Genomic DNA, 17216 nt, shown 5'->3' on the forward strand with positions numbered 1-17216 from the left:
AAACCCGTATTTTTCCCCATCCCTCAAGTTATAATTTAAAAAAAAATACTAATAAGATAGGTCACTATTTTTTAGGCTTACGTCAAAACTTCGAAGAGAATAAACAAAAAACAAGCTCTTTTTATATAGTTCTTTCTGAAGTCCAATGAGTTTCAAAATACTTGATATCTTAGAGACAGTTCAGCATAAAAACACCACCCTTCTACCTCCATTAAAGTCTGAAGAAGATCCCAGCAGCAGCCGAGGAAGGAAGTCACTGCTGTGTCGCTCATCCCCACATCCTGTTTGTGAGAAGGACATCATTAGCTCCAACAGGAAAACTGGTAGGTTGTAATCAGAAGAATAAATAGAACATATGCATCTAGTTAACTGCCTTTCCCCACTGAACAGACAGGTAAGAACTGAAAGTCAAGGCACTCGCACATTTTAATCTCTCTGTGTAGAGTCAGCAGATTTTAAAATCTGGCTTTTAAAAAACATGGTTCTGCTCTCAATTTTTAAAAACTGAGTATCTTTCTGTATTGGAAAGAGGCGGTGTTGTCAGTCAGCCACAGATGGCTTGCGTCTGGCTTGCTTAGGCATCTGCTGGCCAAACAATCATGGTGTGTGTGTGCAAGAGTACACAAGACAGGCCCACCTGGAAAGTTCCAGGACAATAGCCTGATCTGGTTTCAGAGCATCTTTCAGGAACTGAACCCTCTGAACTAAAGTAAGATCCCCTAGCTGGTGAAGTAAACACCAGACTGATGCTGTGGGCAATGGATCTTTCCTGAAGGGGCCTGTCCAAGGGGCCACTGTGCTCACAAGAGGTCTTCTTAAAACCAACAGCCACAAATCCCTGACATCCCTAAGTAATTCATCCTTAAGGAATACAGCATGTGTGTATGTGTGTATTTACACACATATTAACAGTAGTCACAGAGCCACACTCAAGAGCATACAGACAAATTCTTCAACGATGGAGATTTTTCAGGACTAAGGGCCTATATAAAGGCTGGATTCCTGTGTCCTAGTATTTCTTAAAATATCTGTAATAATATTTCAAAGTTTTGAGCAACACTAGCTGGAAAATCCTATGGATGGAGGAGCCTGGTAGGCTGCAGTCCATGGGGTCGCTAAGAGTTGGATACAACTGAGCGACTTCCCTTTCACTTTTCACTATCATGACTGGAGGAGGAAATGGCAACCCACTCCAGTGTTCTTGCCTGGAGAATCCCAGGGACGGTGGAGCCTGGTCTATGGGGTCGCACAGAGTCGGACATGACTGAAGCGACTTAGCAGCAGCAGCATTACTAATCACTGACCTCAAATATAAACCCCTGTATCCATGGGTAGAAACATCATTTAAGACTGTTTGTACAACAGCTATTACATAAAGGTAGATAAAGTTCACTACTCATATGAATCCACTTCAATTATAAATTTCTAATTTGAAAGACAGCAAAAATATGCAATTTTTTTTTTGTGGACCTCCTGTCCACAGTCCAAAGTTGAAGACATCTTGGCAAACTTAGTTTAAACATACTATTTGATGATGTGGAAAGGTAAATTAAAATTGACCATAGGTCATAACCAGTTTCCTTATTAATACAGTGTTCTCTTTCCATTTTTCTTATCTCTCACTACATCATCAAAATGGTAAAAGGCAAAGTTCACCCCCACAGTTAATAAGGTACTATATAAAGTGCAGAATTAACAACTATTCATCTAGTTAAGGAAGATTCACTTACCCTTCGGCATAATCTATCCTTTGGTGCTTTTCCAACCTAAGACAAGAGGACACAAAATGCTGCATTTAATTAGTAATTTAAATCAAAAGGCATTAAACTATGGTATAGAAAGTAAAAAGTAACCAAATTTTAAAAATATACATGCAGCTATAAGTAAATGCAGTACTAGTGTCATCAATTAAATGTTGGTTGTACTAATTTGTAGCATAAAACAATTAATTTTGTGGTGGAACTTAAAAATATATATATTATGAAAATACATTACACTGGGCTCACAAATCATTCTTTTCAAAAATACTTATTTTTGAACTATTAAATAAGAAAACCCCCAAAGATCAGGTTCCCAATTTCCATAATCAAACTGTGTTGCCTTAAAACCTATTTAGAACCAAACTGAAGGTTACGAATAAGGAGCAGCTAAAAATTCCGCTTGTTCATAATGATACACAGTACTTTTAAAAGGTCAGAAGGAATAACCATCTATAGCAGACAGAAGCTATATTACTGGCTCAGAAAACTCAGCTGATGTTCTTATTCCATAAGTAATTCCTAAGATCCTACTGTACACTTTATACGGGGTAGTAAGTGGAAGATAAAGTTCTGCCCTTCAAGAATATTAAGTGACAAGAAAATTCACAGGAAACAGAAAATGAAAGGACAAAGGCCTCTTCACCTCATCACCTCTCACTGTGATTACTTCAACGGCCTTCAAAACAACCACGTTCAGCCCACCCCAATTGCAACATACTTCATCCTGCTGCCCGAATCATCTTTTAAGATGCAAATCTGATCATATCATTCTTCTGCTTAAAACTGCTCCAAGTCTCCAAGATAAAAATAACAGCTACCGTTCAGTGTGCCCTCCCCCACTGTGCCAGGCCCTCTGCTAAACAGCTGACATACACTAGAAAACCCCAGATCCATAGCCCACAGAGGAGGTTCTCCATGGTCCACTTCCTGCTCCTATCTCTAGCCTGACCTTCAACCAATCAAAGCTACTTGTAGCTCTCCGAATCTGACACGCTGTCTCCCATCTCCAGGGCTTTTTGTGGAAACATTTTATTCTCACCCTTCTTTTTACTGATTCATACGTATATTCATCCTCCAAAATCAGCCCAGAAGCCTCCCCTTGTCACTCACGTTCCTCTTCTGAGTTCTAAAAGCACCCTACTGCCTGTTTACCATCTTTCCGATGGTGGGTTGAGGGCGGGCTGTGACTTTATTCTCTGCAACCACAGAACCTGGCACCGTCCTTGGCACAGAAGAGATACTCATAATAAATATCTATTGAATGAATGATTATAAACTCTCTGCTTCCTGGTTTAGGGCTGCTAAACCCAACTCAGGTTGTGAGGGTGAGATGGGACAGTTGGGGTAGAATGCTGAACATCTGCACAGCTTAACACATGGAAAAGGCTTTGCATTATGTCTCTCAAGACGGTGGTCAGAGTTGTGAAACAGAGCAACAGTACACAGGCCAAAAGGAGTGAGTTTCAAGAAATAAGCAGGTAAATGGGCAAGGAAGATGAGCACACAGGGAAGAACAGTTAGATTTAACTAAAAAAAAAAAAAGTTACCAGTGATGTCAAAGTATTTTCTACAGAAGTCGTGGCCTATAGTGGGTCTGAGCCATAGTGCTCTTTATGGTTTAGGAATGTCTGTCACTGTACATTTAATAGCATATGCTGTCATTATGGTGGTAGCTCTCCCAACATGCACTTAGCTGCTGCTGGAGTAACCGACATTCTCCACTGGCCTGCGAGGTGCGCTGCCCCTCAGCTTGAGGCCCAGAGGCAACGCCAGCAGCTTCTCTCCCACTGGCTGAGTTACAGGCTTACCTTCTATATCTGTTCCCAAATCTACCTATGCTGGTTGTACATATTGTAAGTCTGTAATTTAATTAAATAACTAATAAAATATGAATGAGGAAAACAAGGGAGTTCTTTACATGAATACTGTGCAGACTGCTTTAAAAAGATTTATGGAAGACAGTAGCTCACTCCAAGGTCTACTGGATTAGATATAGAGAAACTATAAAGAGTAGGGGACAAATTACAAAAATCCTAAGATTTTATACTCAGATGGCATCATTGTTTTAAAGAGACAGGATTTAGAAATTACAGGCAATATATCATGGGTGAGGTTAATGTAGAAAAACTTCAGTAAAACTGCAATCAACCCTATTTAGAGAAAATATCTTGGCCCTACATCCCATGATCAATGAGAAATTGCGTGTTTATATGTTTTAATTTAAAATGCAAATCCTTGCTTGAATTCACCACTGGTCCTAATCACCTGGGTTAAGAGGCTTTTACAGGATATTGCTCTCTTTCAAGGATTTGGGCTCTTCAAGTCACCAAAATGCCAGGACAACTGAGCATAAATAAAATGCAGTTATCAAATTAAAAAAGTAGTCTAACAAGGCCTAATGTAAATAATCTTTCTTATATCAGCCAATTATTAATGGAGCCAAATAAACAAGAAGTCATTATAGGAAACTTCAAATTTAAAATGACCTTACCTTATCCATCAAGTACGTAGCAGCAGAAAACCTTTTGACTAAGAATGTGTTCCACATCATCAGCGCAATGCCTGGATAGCAAGTGAAGTAAAGAAGAAGAATGCTTATATGTCTCCTCTCTCACCATACACAGCAAACTGTTTTCTTCATTAAGTTTATAAAACTACCTGTGTTATTTAGATATTACTTCTTATATCTTATATAATATTTATAAAATTAATAAAAACCTTTATCATCTATAAAAATCAGAACTGGGCTGTGTGAGAGGCTATCCAAATAGCCAATAAGCATAAGAAAAGACGGCGTCATTAGTTATAAGAGAAACAGAGATTAGAACTACACAGAGATATCATTACATGACCAACAGAAAGGCTAAAATTTTTTAATATGACAACACCAAGTGTGGATGAGGATGTGGAAACAGTGGGGCTGCTCACACACTGCTGGTGGGCTCACCACCTGGAAAAACCCCTTGGAAAACTGCTTGGCCCATACCTACCTAAGCTACGTATGCCTACCGTGTGACCCAGCAAGTCCTCTGCAGAAACAATCACAAAAATATGTACAAGAGAGTCAACAGCCAAACACTGGAAACAACCCTAAAGGATTTTTCTTATAATGTAACCACTAAATAAAGCAATATACAAAAAAAGTATTAAAAAGCAAAACAAAATACAAAAAAAAAAAAATTTAAAAAGAACTCAACCAAACAAAAAATCTGGGCTTTACATGTCCATAAACAATAAACTGTGGCACTGATACTAGAATTTCTGCAATAGCTGTCAGTTAGGCAGCATAAACATGACATTTCACATATTGCCTTATTACCCACAAAGCTGCTTCCGTAACTAGGAGTGAGGTTATGCAGAAGCCAGGAAACTTACTCAATGTACAAATTGGGTAAAGTGTGTTTTTCTTTTTTAATTGAAGTAAAGTTAATTTATAATGCTGTGTTAGTTTCAAGTGTACAACAGTGATTCAGATATATATACACACACACATACACATCTATGTGTATATACACAAACACACACCCCACTCATATTTATATATATATATATTCTTTTCCCTTACAGGATATTTCAAAATATTGAGTATAGTTCCTTGTGCTATACAGGAGGTCCTTGTTGGTTATCTATTTTGTATGTAGTAGTGTGGTAGTGTGTTAATCCCAAACTCCGAATTTATTCCTCCCGTGACAAACTGGGTAAAATTCTAACTTGAATACCAGCCTGTGATCAATGGTAACTTAATTTTATCAGTAAGGATAAATCCTCTAGAGACCTTATTTTCCAAATGAGCCACTTTAAATCCTTTTTCCACCCTTGGAAGAAAGTTAAGAGTAAAGAGATGAATATACAAAATAAATTATAAGTTCTTATCAAGTAAAACAAGAATTTTAGAATTTCTGCAATTTGACCCCATATCACCTGCAAGAAGATGTTAAAGAAGAAGAAATAAACAGCTTCTCTACAATGTATCACAGAGACAAAAAGGTGATTATCTCCCCTTATCTGGACCCAAATCCAGTTTCACCACTTAGTATCTTACTAACTTCCTATCTTAGTATCTCACTAGTTCATTACTGAGTTCCTTGATTAATTCTTACAGGGAAACTCTTCTATTAAATGCAGCCAGCAATCTGGTGACCATTTTTCTACAATAATTTGTAACATTTTTTTCAAGAAGACAACAGCAATCCCCGTGGTAAAGAAGCCAATGGAGAATGCTCATGTTCATTAAAAGAAGCACAAGATGGGAGGGATAGATTTGGAGACTGGGATTTGGCAGACACAAACTACTACATATAAAATAGGTGAACAACAAGGTCCTACTGCACAGCATAGGGAACTATATTTAATATCCTATAACAAACCATAGTGGAAAAGAATATGAAAAAGAACATATATATACATGTGTATGTGTGTGTATAACTGAATCACTTTGCTGCAGACCAGAAACTAACAGTATGGTAAATCAACTCTACTTCAATAAAACATTTTTTGAAAAGACAATATTGATGCATTTATTTTGTAAACAAATGAAATAAACTTAGATTATCAATAAATAAAAGAAAAAGAAGCAGCACAAAGTAATTTCTAGGATACAGTATTATTAGGCTTTGGCTACCCTAACTTTTTCATCAGGACTTACAGTTCTGAGCAGCCCATTCCTCGTTCCTTATCTACCCGTGAACTAGAGGGGGAATTAATAATTCATGCATAATATTCTCCTCACTACAGCTAGCAACAGTCATCAGCTCGGGAAACTGATGGGTGGGGAGAGATGGTGATAATTACCACCAGCCCCCATCTCCTTTCTGGACAGCATTTTTCAAGCAATTAAAACAGCTGGTACTGTGTATGCAGCCACACACAGTAACGTGTTAGGTGGTAGGACCTACTTTATTTTTATCAAATAAAAATATACCAGGATGTGAATTTAAAGAGATCTGGCTCTGTGAGGAAGGGGATGGGATAGTTAGGGAGTTTGGGATGGACATGTACACACTGCTATATTTAAAATGGATAACCAACAAGGACCTACTGTATAGCACAGGGAATTCTGCTCAATGCTATGTGGCAGTCTGGATGGGAGGGGAATTTGGAGGAGAAGGGATACATGTATATGTATGGCTGAGTTCCTTCTTGGTTCACCTAAAACCATCACAACACTGTTTGTTACCTGGCTATACCCAAATACAAAATAAAAAACAGTATTAAAAAAAAAAGAGAGATTTGGCTCTTTTGAAAGAAACAGTTACATTTTAAACACCTATTTACTTACCATTCTGAATATGGGCATTAAGAATATGCTTCAAGTGTTCTATTGACCTAACAAAAAAACGTGCTTCCTTGCATAGAGGAAGCAAGAAGAGAGAAAGAAGAGGTATTATTCAATAGTTGCTTCAAATATAAATGGAGACTTCTTACATACATTTCTACATAAACCCAAGAATGTTACAAGAACATGGAATTATTATATAAGAAGAAATTCTGCATAAGATAATGTTAATGGTCTCCCTTACAGTATCTATATAACAACTGATTCCCAGACATCTGGATTCAAAATTTACTGTGGTCTGTACATCACAGCAATGCTCTCTCCAATAAATAGTTGAATTTCACACAAATGTAAAAACAATAGGTTTATTTTCTTTGTAAATATCATTAATTAATTCTTCAACAACTATTTATTGAGCAACTACTATGCACCAGGCTGCTAAAGGCAGCAGACACACTGTAATGAACAAAACAGACCCAAATCCTTGCCCTCACTGAGGTTACGTTCTAGTGACAGAACTAGATGATAAGTACGGTAAGTAAATTATAGAGGATGTTTATAAAGGATGTTAGTGCTAAGTGCCAAGGAGAAAATATTAAAGCAGTGAAGGGAAATAGGAAATATAAGAGGGAATGCTGAACATTCAACTCTTTTTAATCAAGGCAGTTTAAAATTGTGGCCTGTACATTATTAAACATAGCAACTTTGCTAATGTGTGTCAAAAGTTCCCCAAAGGTAACTTCAATTGTTTTGAACCTAGTAAAGCTGTGTGTGTAAAATGATGAAACTGGGATAGGGGTTGTTGGATGGGGCAAGGAGATAAATATTTAACAGGAAAAAAACAAACAAGAAAAATGACTATTGATTTTAAATGTAAATAATTATAATAAATGACAACGGCAACACAAATCAAAATGTCAGGCACCATGTGTGTATTTTCTTTAAGCTGCTACAACTCTTCGAGATGCTACTGTTACGGTCCTCATCTACTTAAGGAGAAAATTGAGAACAAAAGGCTCAGAAACATTCCCAAAGGTCACACAGCCAGGAGCCATGGGGCTGAACAGTGTCTATTATGTAAACTGCCTTTGGTTTAGAAATGACCTCTGTAGGACAAAGATTTTTAACTTAAATATCGTTTTCTTAAACCTGAATCTGGAACTAATTCACTCAGATTTTAGAAAGTATCGTGCCTTTGTTCTAGTCCTAAGGTTCTTATATGGGACAAAGAGCTCTTATAAGGTTCTTATAATGGGACAAAAGTGTCCCATTTAAGGAAGAGACTAAACTTGCTCCCGTTTAGGCTGTGGGGAGGTCAACTGAAGAGTGATGGGAGGGGCATTTTTTGGTCAAAGTTTAATTGATCAAAGAACATTACTTTGTTTAAAGCACTTATTTTTAAAATGTCTTTCTTTAAAATGAAAGTGATCACATGTTCAAGACAACATTGTTTTATTTAGAGCAAGGAAAAATATCATTATCATTAGTATGCATGCTTATGTGTTGAGCTGCTTCAGTCACGTTTCTGTGACTTCACGGACTGTAGCCCACCAGGCTCCTCTGCCCATGGGATTATCTAGGCAAGAATACTGGAGTAGGGTGCCAGGATCTCCTCGAGGGGATCTTCCCCACCAAGAGATCGAATGCATCTCTTATGTCTCCTGCCTTGGCAGGCGTGTTCTTTACCACTAGCGCCACCTGGGAAGCTCCTATCATTAGTATTTTAGTGTGAATTACTTAATCAGTGAGATTTTTCTTCAATGCAACCTGATATAAGGATGATAAAGGAAAGTATTTTGATTGAGGTTAATTTACCAAAGAACTAAGGAGGCCTATGCTCTGAGAACTGTACAGCCAAGAGAAATATACAGCAGGCATTTTCGCATCTTATTTTATCCAGGTGTCAATCCTGAACAGTGGCACCATCATTAAAAAAGGGTGGGAGGAGAAAAACCAGATTCAAGAGATTCAGTGACTGGCCCAAACCCAGACACCTGTGTGGAGCCCTCAAGTCCAGGCCTCCTGTCTCCAGGCCTGGACGGCCTCATGCTGCTTCCAGATTGAGAATGTCTGGGAGGGAAGACTGCTGGAAGGGGCAGAAAGTGATGCCCAAGCAGACAATCAGGCTGGCATCAGGATCTTTACTCTGGATTTGATCATGATGACTACAGTGTGAAGAACTGTGTATAGGTTGATGCTATCTTACGTAGAAATTCCAAAGGAAATAAAAGATGCTCATGGCAACTTATTAAGAATAGGACAGAACACACTGGTGTTGAACACAGAGAAATCTACTAGGCTTGAATCCTGGCCTGACCACTGTAAGCAGTGTTCTTACAATCTGGGCAAGGAACCTGACTTCTCTGAGGCTGTTTTCTCTTCTCTAGAGTGGGAACAATGATGACACCCACACTTCATAGGTTTACCGTGAGGATTATATATGAAAAAGGCCTTGTATAGCTCCTAGCATGGAGACATTCCAAAGGGGAAAAAGTCAAGTGCTATAAGCAAAGGGAACAGTCCCATGGAAGAGGTAACAAGAGTCATACCTCCGGGTCTTTATTCCACTGCACGACGTACTCCCAGCAGCAGTGTGCGTGCAGCACATCCAGCTCGAGGCTGCAAGGGAACTGCTTGTAGGCCAAGTGCAGCAGGTCTGAAAGTTAGGAGACAGCAATGTATTACTCCTGCCTGAGGGAGAGCTCCAGCTGCCTTCTTCACCCTGGATTTCCTGTTTACCTATGTTTATGTCTTACCTGGAATGGCTCCCAAGTCCATCTCCACCTCTGACACCTCAAATAAACCTCGGTTAATACCTTCTCTGGGTTCATCTGGGTTTTCTGCATCTCTTCCTTTATTAGCCAGTTTTAGCACTTTAGGGCTGAAGTCCTGTTTAAATATCCACTTGGCTACACTGTCTGCAATGCCACCTACAGTTTGGAGACAAGAAAGAAAATGAACACTGGCAGCATTTGCCAAAAGGAGCCCACAGAGTGCAGGATCTCAATGTCCTCACAAAGACCTAAGTGCCACATTGGGTTAAGCCTGAAGTGACCCCAAAGCCATGAGATTTATAGCAGTGTCGCCACGTACCACTCACCATGTGAAGGCGAGTGGGATACTGGATCTCTAAGGGCATCTTTACACTCTTGTAACATATTAGCTAAATATTAATGTCTATACACAATACCTTCAATGTCCACAAATTCAAACGGCATTTTACCAGGCACAGATGAAGGCATGAATACATATTTAAAATGCTTTCATTTAAACATAAGTGAAAGCAAACTCATTACCATGCTACTTGTGTCAAGGCTTCTTAGGGCAAAATACTATTTTTAATAGTCAAGAACTTGCCTCTCGAATATTTGAGGGCAAAATTTAGCCATAGTTAATTAATGGCATGATGCTGTACCATGTTTCAGTCACCAACATAGTCCAGAAAGTTATAAATCATAAAAAGCATTCACGATGAAGAGTCCTGCCTACTACCTAAAATAAATACATGCTTCTGTAATGTATTAAAACTTTTCCTCTCAGTATTTCTTCCGTAAACCTTTTTAACAACAAGAATACAAAATCATGATTATCAGCGGAAATAAATGAGACCAGTGTGCCAGGTGATCTAATTTCTTATGCTTGGCTTCTAAATCATTTGATAATTCCATTCCAGGATCAAGTCCTGATCCTATTGCTCAAGTTAATATTAAAATGGTGTTCCTACAGTCTCACCAGGTGGCAGAACAGAGGATAGTTTGAGTTTACAATTTGGAAATCTTCACAAATCTTATACAGAATGAAAAGACGAGTTAACTAAATTAAAACCATAAATGCCATATTAAATCCAGAAATAGTCATTCTAGTATCAAACGTCTGACAGAGATGCTGGTAATAAGGAGAGAAGTATGTCATTATAAACCCAATATTTTAAGATATTTGTGGTCCTACAAGATGTTTAAGCACAGGAATCCAATGACTTTGGAATAGTAGAAAGTGATGCATTAAAAATGAGGTTTAAAGTTCCATAGATATTAGGAGGAAGAAGAGAAAATCCGCAGTTAGTAGGTCATGAGAGGCTTCCTGGAGGAGGCAGCATTTGAGATGGGCCTTGGAAGTTGATAAGAGGTAGGTGGTGGGTTATTTATTTACTTTTAAAATCTGAGTACATTTTTCTTTCAGTCATTTCTATTTAAAACAAAACAAAACAAAACAAAGCCCCAGAAAGCTCATACCATAAAAATATAGATATATGGCTACAAATGCACAAATAACTTCAGGTTACCTTTTCCTCCTTCTAACAGCTTTTTCACAGAAAGCTTCGGGAGCGGCTCAGCCTGCAGTGAAGACACTTTGGAGGTCCGGGTGTTCGTTTTGCTGTGAAGCAGAGTCTGAAGCAGGAGACAGTCCTCCAGCTGTTTCAGGAGGAGTTTCCAGTATTCCGTGTCAAGAGAAAGGGCCTCCCAGGAATCGGTGAGGGCTTCCGAGTCAGTTCCTGAAACTGTTTGGGAAAACTAATAGAAAACACCCAGTTGATACTCTGGCTAAGAGTCTGGATCAACATTAACTTGAACGAACTTTTAACATGAAAGCCAACTGATCATCAGGATACATCACAAAGCGATATACAGATGCTGGCACACAAACATTACTACTTGGCTGGATGGAACATGAGGGTGAGGAGTAGACTGGAGACTTAGGGGCAATGCTGATGGAGTTCAGACATTTATGAAGAGACCTGTAGTGAGGCCCATGATTCAACCGACATGCACTGCAAAGGTTTCAGGCCCATCCCTGCAAGTTCCCAAATACTGACAGTTCTTCAGAATGTACAAGCCAACATAAAAAATGTATCTTAAATTTCTCTCTCTCCATTATTAGAAACATCATAAACCAGTCATAATGAATTTAGCCCCAAACTACTGAGACTGACAATGTTGAGTGAATCTCTACAGACCTATTTAAGTATCCTATCCAATTCAATGCAACATCCCCCTAGAAAAAATTTTTTGATTCACCACGAGATACGAGGGGCATTAGTCTTGTCTTAATAAATTTTAGTCTTCAGGAGATGGGGAAAAGCCATAAAGTAAAAGGTCTACTGGAAGCTATCATCTGAGTCACTCAACACTACATGCCAAAACCACCCTTGTTTCTAAAAGAGGGATATAAATGCAATTGTAGAAACTAAGAGCTGGAAGAAATCTGAGAAATAATGCTGTCTAACCCTGAGCCTTTTGAATGAGGACCTGCCTTCTAAAGGTGCTCACCACAGATCACCAGCTGTGAACACTAGGTCTCTGCCCTGACTCCAGTGCATCTCCCCTTATGCTATGTGGAGACTAGGTTCAAGGATGCATGTCATCTGAATAAACAACTAAAGAACCACTCATCTCCAAGAGACAGACAAGATCCTGCTGGACACATATCTCAAATCCTAGATGTTCCACACACTGACGACAATGCAGCCCAGAAGGGGAAAGCAGTCGGGAGCCTGCTGGAGGGGAACCCCCCTAAAGCCGCCCCCCCTGCCCACTCACTTTCTTCTCGGTCAAGCTGTTGGATATCTGGGCAGCAACAGCATGCCCGACGTGCGCAGACAGCAGCGCAGCCCCGTTGTTCTCGGACTGAATACAGACCGTGCGCATCTGCTGCCACCAAGGGGACACTGACTGGGAATCCCAGGTCTCTTCGATGGCCACTACAGGCAAATGGCAAAAAAAGAAACTCTTAGCTTGGCAAATTTTCCTTTTTAACCTTTGATGTTAAATATAATGTTAAAACCAAGTTTCCCATTGATGTATGTGTGTATTTTTGAATGAACTGGAAAAAGAAGTCTTTATTTTATTCAGAACACTTACATTCCATGCTCTTAGGCATCTTGCTCTGAATCGATTGTAAATCTGTTTGGAATACTTTCATCACTGATGAAAACTACTACTGAATGTTTTAATACAACAGATTATTGTTCTCATCATGCCAAAAATAGTAAGAAAAATATTACCTTCAACCACAGACCACTCAATTCACCTCACTGAACTCAGAAAACACACTGTTCGCTATCATTTTTTATGTTGATGCAAAATGTAAATTAAATTTTCATAAAGCACACTTTGAATGTATTAAGAGTTTTCTATGACTACATAAAGGATTCTCTCTAGTGAAATGTTTTGTACCTTCTAGTCTCCTTTTGTTACAAGGAAGTATACTCCCTCCCTGTTTTTGTGGAATTTCAATACTGAACGTTGTTTCTGGGAGTAGAGACCACACTCCCGAGGAGCCAAACCTCAGCGTCCACAGTGCTCACCTTTCATCTTGCTCAGGAGGTACAGCATCGTATGGAGACAGCAGACAGACTGCGGTTTGTCCAAAATATCTTTTTCCTTAGAAAGCCAAACACTCAGGAGCAGAGACTGAAATCAGATTTAAATCTTTATTGTAAAAAAAATATTTACCATAAACAAAATCTTGTACAATTTTAGACCATATGTGTATTCATGAGTGGTTCAGCCTTTCTGGTTGGGAGGTAAGTGCTTGCTTGTTACATGATGTAGTGTGAGGAGAACAAGGAACAAGGTAGCTTGTCTACCTTAAGAGATTCCTTATCTGTTGGGGATCAAAATCTCCCCATTTCCACCACTTCTTTAGGTTCAATACTACCCTTCAGTGCAAGCTTCTATTAAAGAACAAATTGGCAGAGAGGGTACTGCCAGTTAGCATGGATCACAGAAGGCTGGCCACAGGTTATGACAGGAGGGCCTGGAGCTGTGGCTCTAGCCCTGGCCTTGGTCATGCAAAGAAACCGGGGACTTGGCAGTGGCTGGTGAGTACGTAATACTATCAAACTCCAATCTTCAAGTCACTGAGTCATGACAAACAGATTTTAAAAGCACTTAAATCAACAGAGTGATTTTTAAAAATGAGCATATCTACTTAAAATTTTTAAAATTTGGGTTCATAAAATCTGTACACAGATAATTCTGGGCTAATGAAAACTTGAAAGGCATAGTGTCACATCTGTTAAGTGCTGGTGTGTGTGAAAGGTTTTGATTGCCTATAATTCTGCAATGTCTTCATGTTTAAAAAAAAAAAGCTCTAATAAAATGAAAGGCTGACTATCAGTTTAAACGCATTAGTATATACAATTTTCAAAATTAAGAAGAGTAGGAAGCTGAAGGAGAAGTGTGTGAAGGAAATTAACTCAGGAGAATGACCTAAGGCAGATAAGTACCCGACAAGCGTATCTTCCCATTCGACAACAACAACCTCTTGGGGCAGGGCTGACTACTGGGGTTTTACAAATGATAAGTAGAAAAAATAACTTACTTACTAACTTAGAACTAAAGTTTGAACTTAGATCTGCCTGATTGTACAAATATAAAAATATACACACACACTTTCTCCTATTTCTCCCCTTTTTGGTTTAACTTGTCTTTTAACCCTTTCACATCTCTCCCTTGATTAGCCTCCTTTATACTTCATCCTATCCATACACCTTTTCATTTTTTTAAAACTGGGTATGTCCTTTCATATTTGCCCTCATATCATAAGACAATGACAGTATTAACAACAATCAATGCTAATGGTTATTTAGAGCTTATTATGAGCCAAGCCACTAACTGCCTTCGTAAGTTAAGATACACAGAAAGCATTATGGAGGGAGGACAGGATGGGGGTTCACTCTCACAAAAATGGGGTCGTATTATACCATGTTCATTCCACTTGCTACATAATATCCTCTGTCATCCACAAAATTTTGACTGATGCTAGCCATTTATCAACATTATTCCCTCTGTTTTAAACTTCTTCTTAACCTCATACAGCACCGCTGTTTATAACCACAAGGCAGACTAAAAAAAATGAATTGCCTGCATGGACAACAAAGACATTCCAGAATCATGTGAAAATTACTTCGTCTCAGTGTCTTGCGCACGCACACTGTGAAGCAAATCAAAAGGAAATGAGGGGAAGTGGCAGAATTTACCTACTAGGTTCATGGCCAGGTTGCCATTTGACTCACCCTGATTAACTTTGGAGGCAAAATGTATGTCCGGGGGTTATGTTAAGAGTACACCAGGTTTCTAATGCACTATGTTTCTCAAAGTCTGATTTCATGTCCCCAACAGTAAGGGTTTCAAAGTGCTCACAAAGATTGCCAATCCAAAGGATTGTTTTAAACTATGTTTACACAAATTAAATGTCATGCCTTCACTCTCTCTTTCCACAGCACTCTTCTCATTTTTTCTTCAATTAACCGCTTCCTCACCCATCACTACATTTAGCAAGTCCTGAAACAAACAAAAAACCTTGTTCTTCTGCTTAACTCTCCTTTTCGTGTCTCTCTGAGATCTGCTCTTTCTATCTCTTGCCCAACTAGGTAATCTCTGCTTATAAGCTAAAGAGTGTTCTTGTTTTTTTAAACTTAAAAAATTCCAAACCAGTTACGCTTTTGTTTATGCGTAGAAAGTCAGTGTAAACAGAGGATGCTGTGGGCGTCTTTAGAACAGGATGAGACAATTTTAGAATCAAGTGACAGAAAGATTTTTTAAACTTCAGGAAAAATTAAGGGGAAAGGAGAAAAATAAGCAAAGTATAGAGAATAGAGAGAGGAACGCAGATACCTCGTAGAATACACGCACAGACATACACAACAGGAAAAGACGGTACCTGGAAGGTGACTATCCCCATAACTAGTGAATACAAAATAAGATATATTTTCAAAACATCGCAGCAAAGAATGTTAGATTATGTATTATTCATAATGTAAACATTTGTATTAGAGATTCACACACTGTAAGTGTGAATCATGTTGTTTCATAATTGTTAATTCACATATATTTGAGCAAAAGACTGAATAATAGAATCCTTGAACAGAAATTTACTAAATTCTTCTAACCAAGGAGTATCTAAGACTTGTTAGAACTTCCGCCCAAGAAAAAAATAGAAACTTCCAGGGATCTTTGGTCGGTGCGCCCAATGAGCTTTACCTTTTGCAAAATATCCTCCTATATCATTTACATCCTTAATGTTTTAGTCCTTCACTCAACGGAAATGCTGGCATACCTAGTGTGAGGCCACCTGCCAGCCTTGCCTGCCTATACTTCAAAGAAATCTATCTAGTCAGTCTTTTGGATGAGCCTTATTTCCTAGTCTTTCCTGAAAACTAGGGTTTGTTTTAGATTACAGAATCTGAAACTTTATACAATTCCATTAAGGATAGTTTTAGACGTTGTGAAAAACTATCAGCTGTTGCCTGTGAATAACATCATCTGTGATTATACTAGATTGGGAAATCTTTTCAAATTAAAAAATGTATACAAGCTAGATTATAAGTACCAAGTTTTCTCATGTACATAATTTCAATAAAACTATTTTTTCAAATATTTCAGAAGGAAAAAGAATTTAGAAAATAATTATCAGGAAAGAATAGAAAAAGCTAGCATTTCAAATAATGTGCCTTTAAAACACTAGTAATAAATTTTGCTGTAAGACCTATCACTTTTTATTCATGACTGTTATATGTCTATATTCCTGAAAGTCTGTTACTCTTTTAACATTAAATAATAGATGTTAATCTATATTCTCTTTTAAAAAAATGACTTGAATTTTAATAACTCCAGAAAAATGTCACTGGTCTATATTGTGGCACTGGTATTAACTGCTTTGGGAAAGAGCAAGATATAAGCAGAACACATACCTGTTGCCTGGTGTACAAACCCATGCACTTTATCTTCCCACAGCCAGATGGTTGAGTAACAGTGTGAGTGCGGGGGCTGCTATTTTGTCTAATCAATGTCACCACAATGACCAAGCAGGCTCTTTTAAAACCTAGTCTTACTGTACACTCAGTTTCTTACTTTAATTCTTGGGTTTCCCCCCCCCGCCCCCCCAAGAGAAGCTCCCTCTTCCCTTCCCATTCATTATAGCCTTTAAGTGAAAATGTCATATTTTTCTCCTTTTTACTCTGCACTCACAGGATTTTTAAAAATTACTTAATTATAAATTAAGTAAGGGCTTCCCTGGGGGCTCAGACAGTAAAGAATCTGCCCGCAATGCAGGAGACCAGGGTTCGATCCCTGGGTCAGGAAAAGCCACTGGAGGAGGAAATGGCAACCCACCCCATTATTCCTGCCTGAAGAATGCCATGGACAGAAGACCCTGGCAGGCTACAGTCCATGGGGTCA

At 38.6% G+C, this 17216-nt stretch overlaps 1 protein-coding gene across 2 annotated transcripts in view; it reads right to left on the reverse strand.

Moving 5' to 3' along the window:
- The window catches only part of RAB3GAP2 (RAB3 GTPase activating non-catalytic protein subunit 2), a 103775-nt gene that overhangs the window by 8457 nt on the left and 78102 nt on the right, over nucleotides 1-17216 (reverse strand). For both annotated transcript variants that reach the window (XM_061382227.1, XM_061382229.1), the window contains 9 exons: nucleotides 13340-13445; nucleotides 12573-12733; nucleotides 11318-11546; nucleotides 9792-9965; nucleotides 9585-9691; nucleotides 7039-7105; nucleotides 4252-4322; nucleotides 1731-1766; nucleotides 207-281 (listed from right to left, as the gene is read on the reverse strand). In XM_061382227.1, the coding sequence (XP_061238211.1) occupies nucleotides 207-281; nucleotides 1731-1766; nucleotides 4252-4322; nucleotides 7039-7105; nucleotides 9585-9691; nucleotides 9792-9965; nucleotides 11318-11546; nucleotides 12573-12733; nucleotides 13340-13445 (1026 nt within the window). The remainder of the gene's footprint in view (nucleotides 1-206; nucleotides 282-1730; nucleotides 1767-4251; nucleotides 4323-7038; nucleotides 7106-9584; nucleotides 9692-9791; nucleotides 9966-11317; nucleotides 11547-12572; nucleotides 12734-13339; nucleotides 13446-17216) is intronic.

Source organism: Bos javanicus, chromosome 16 (assembly GCF_032452875.1).
Source record: "Bos javanicus breed banteng chromosome 16, ARS-OSU_banteng_1.0, whole genome shotgun sequence".
Lineage (NCBI taxonomy): Eukaryota > Metazoa > Chordata > Mammalia > Artiodactyla > Bovidae > Bos > Bos javanicus.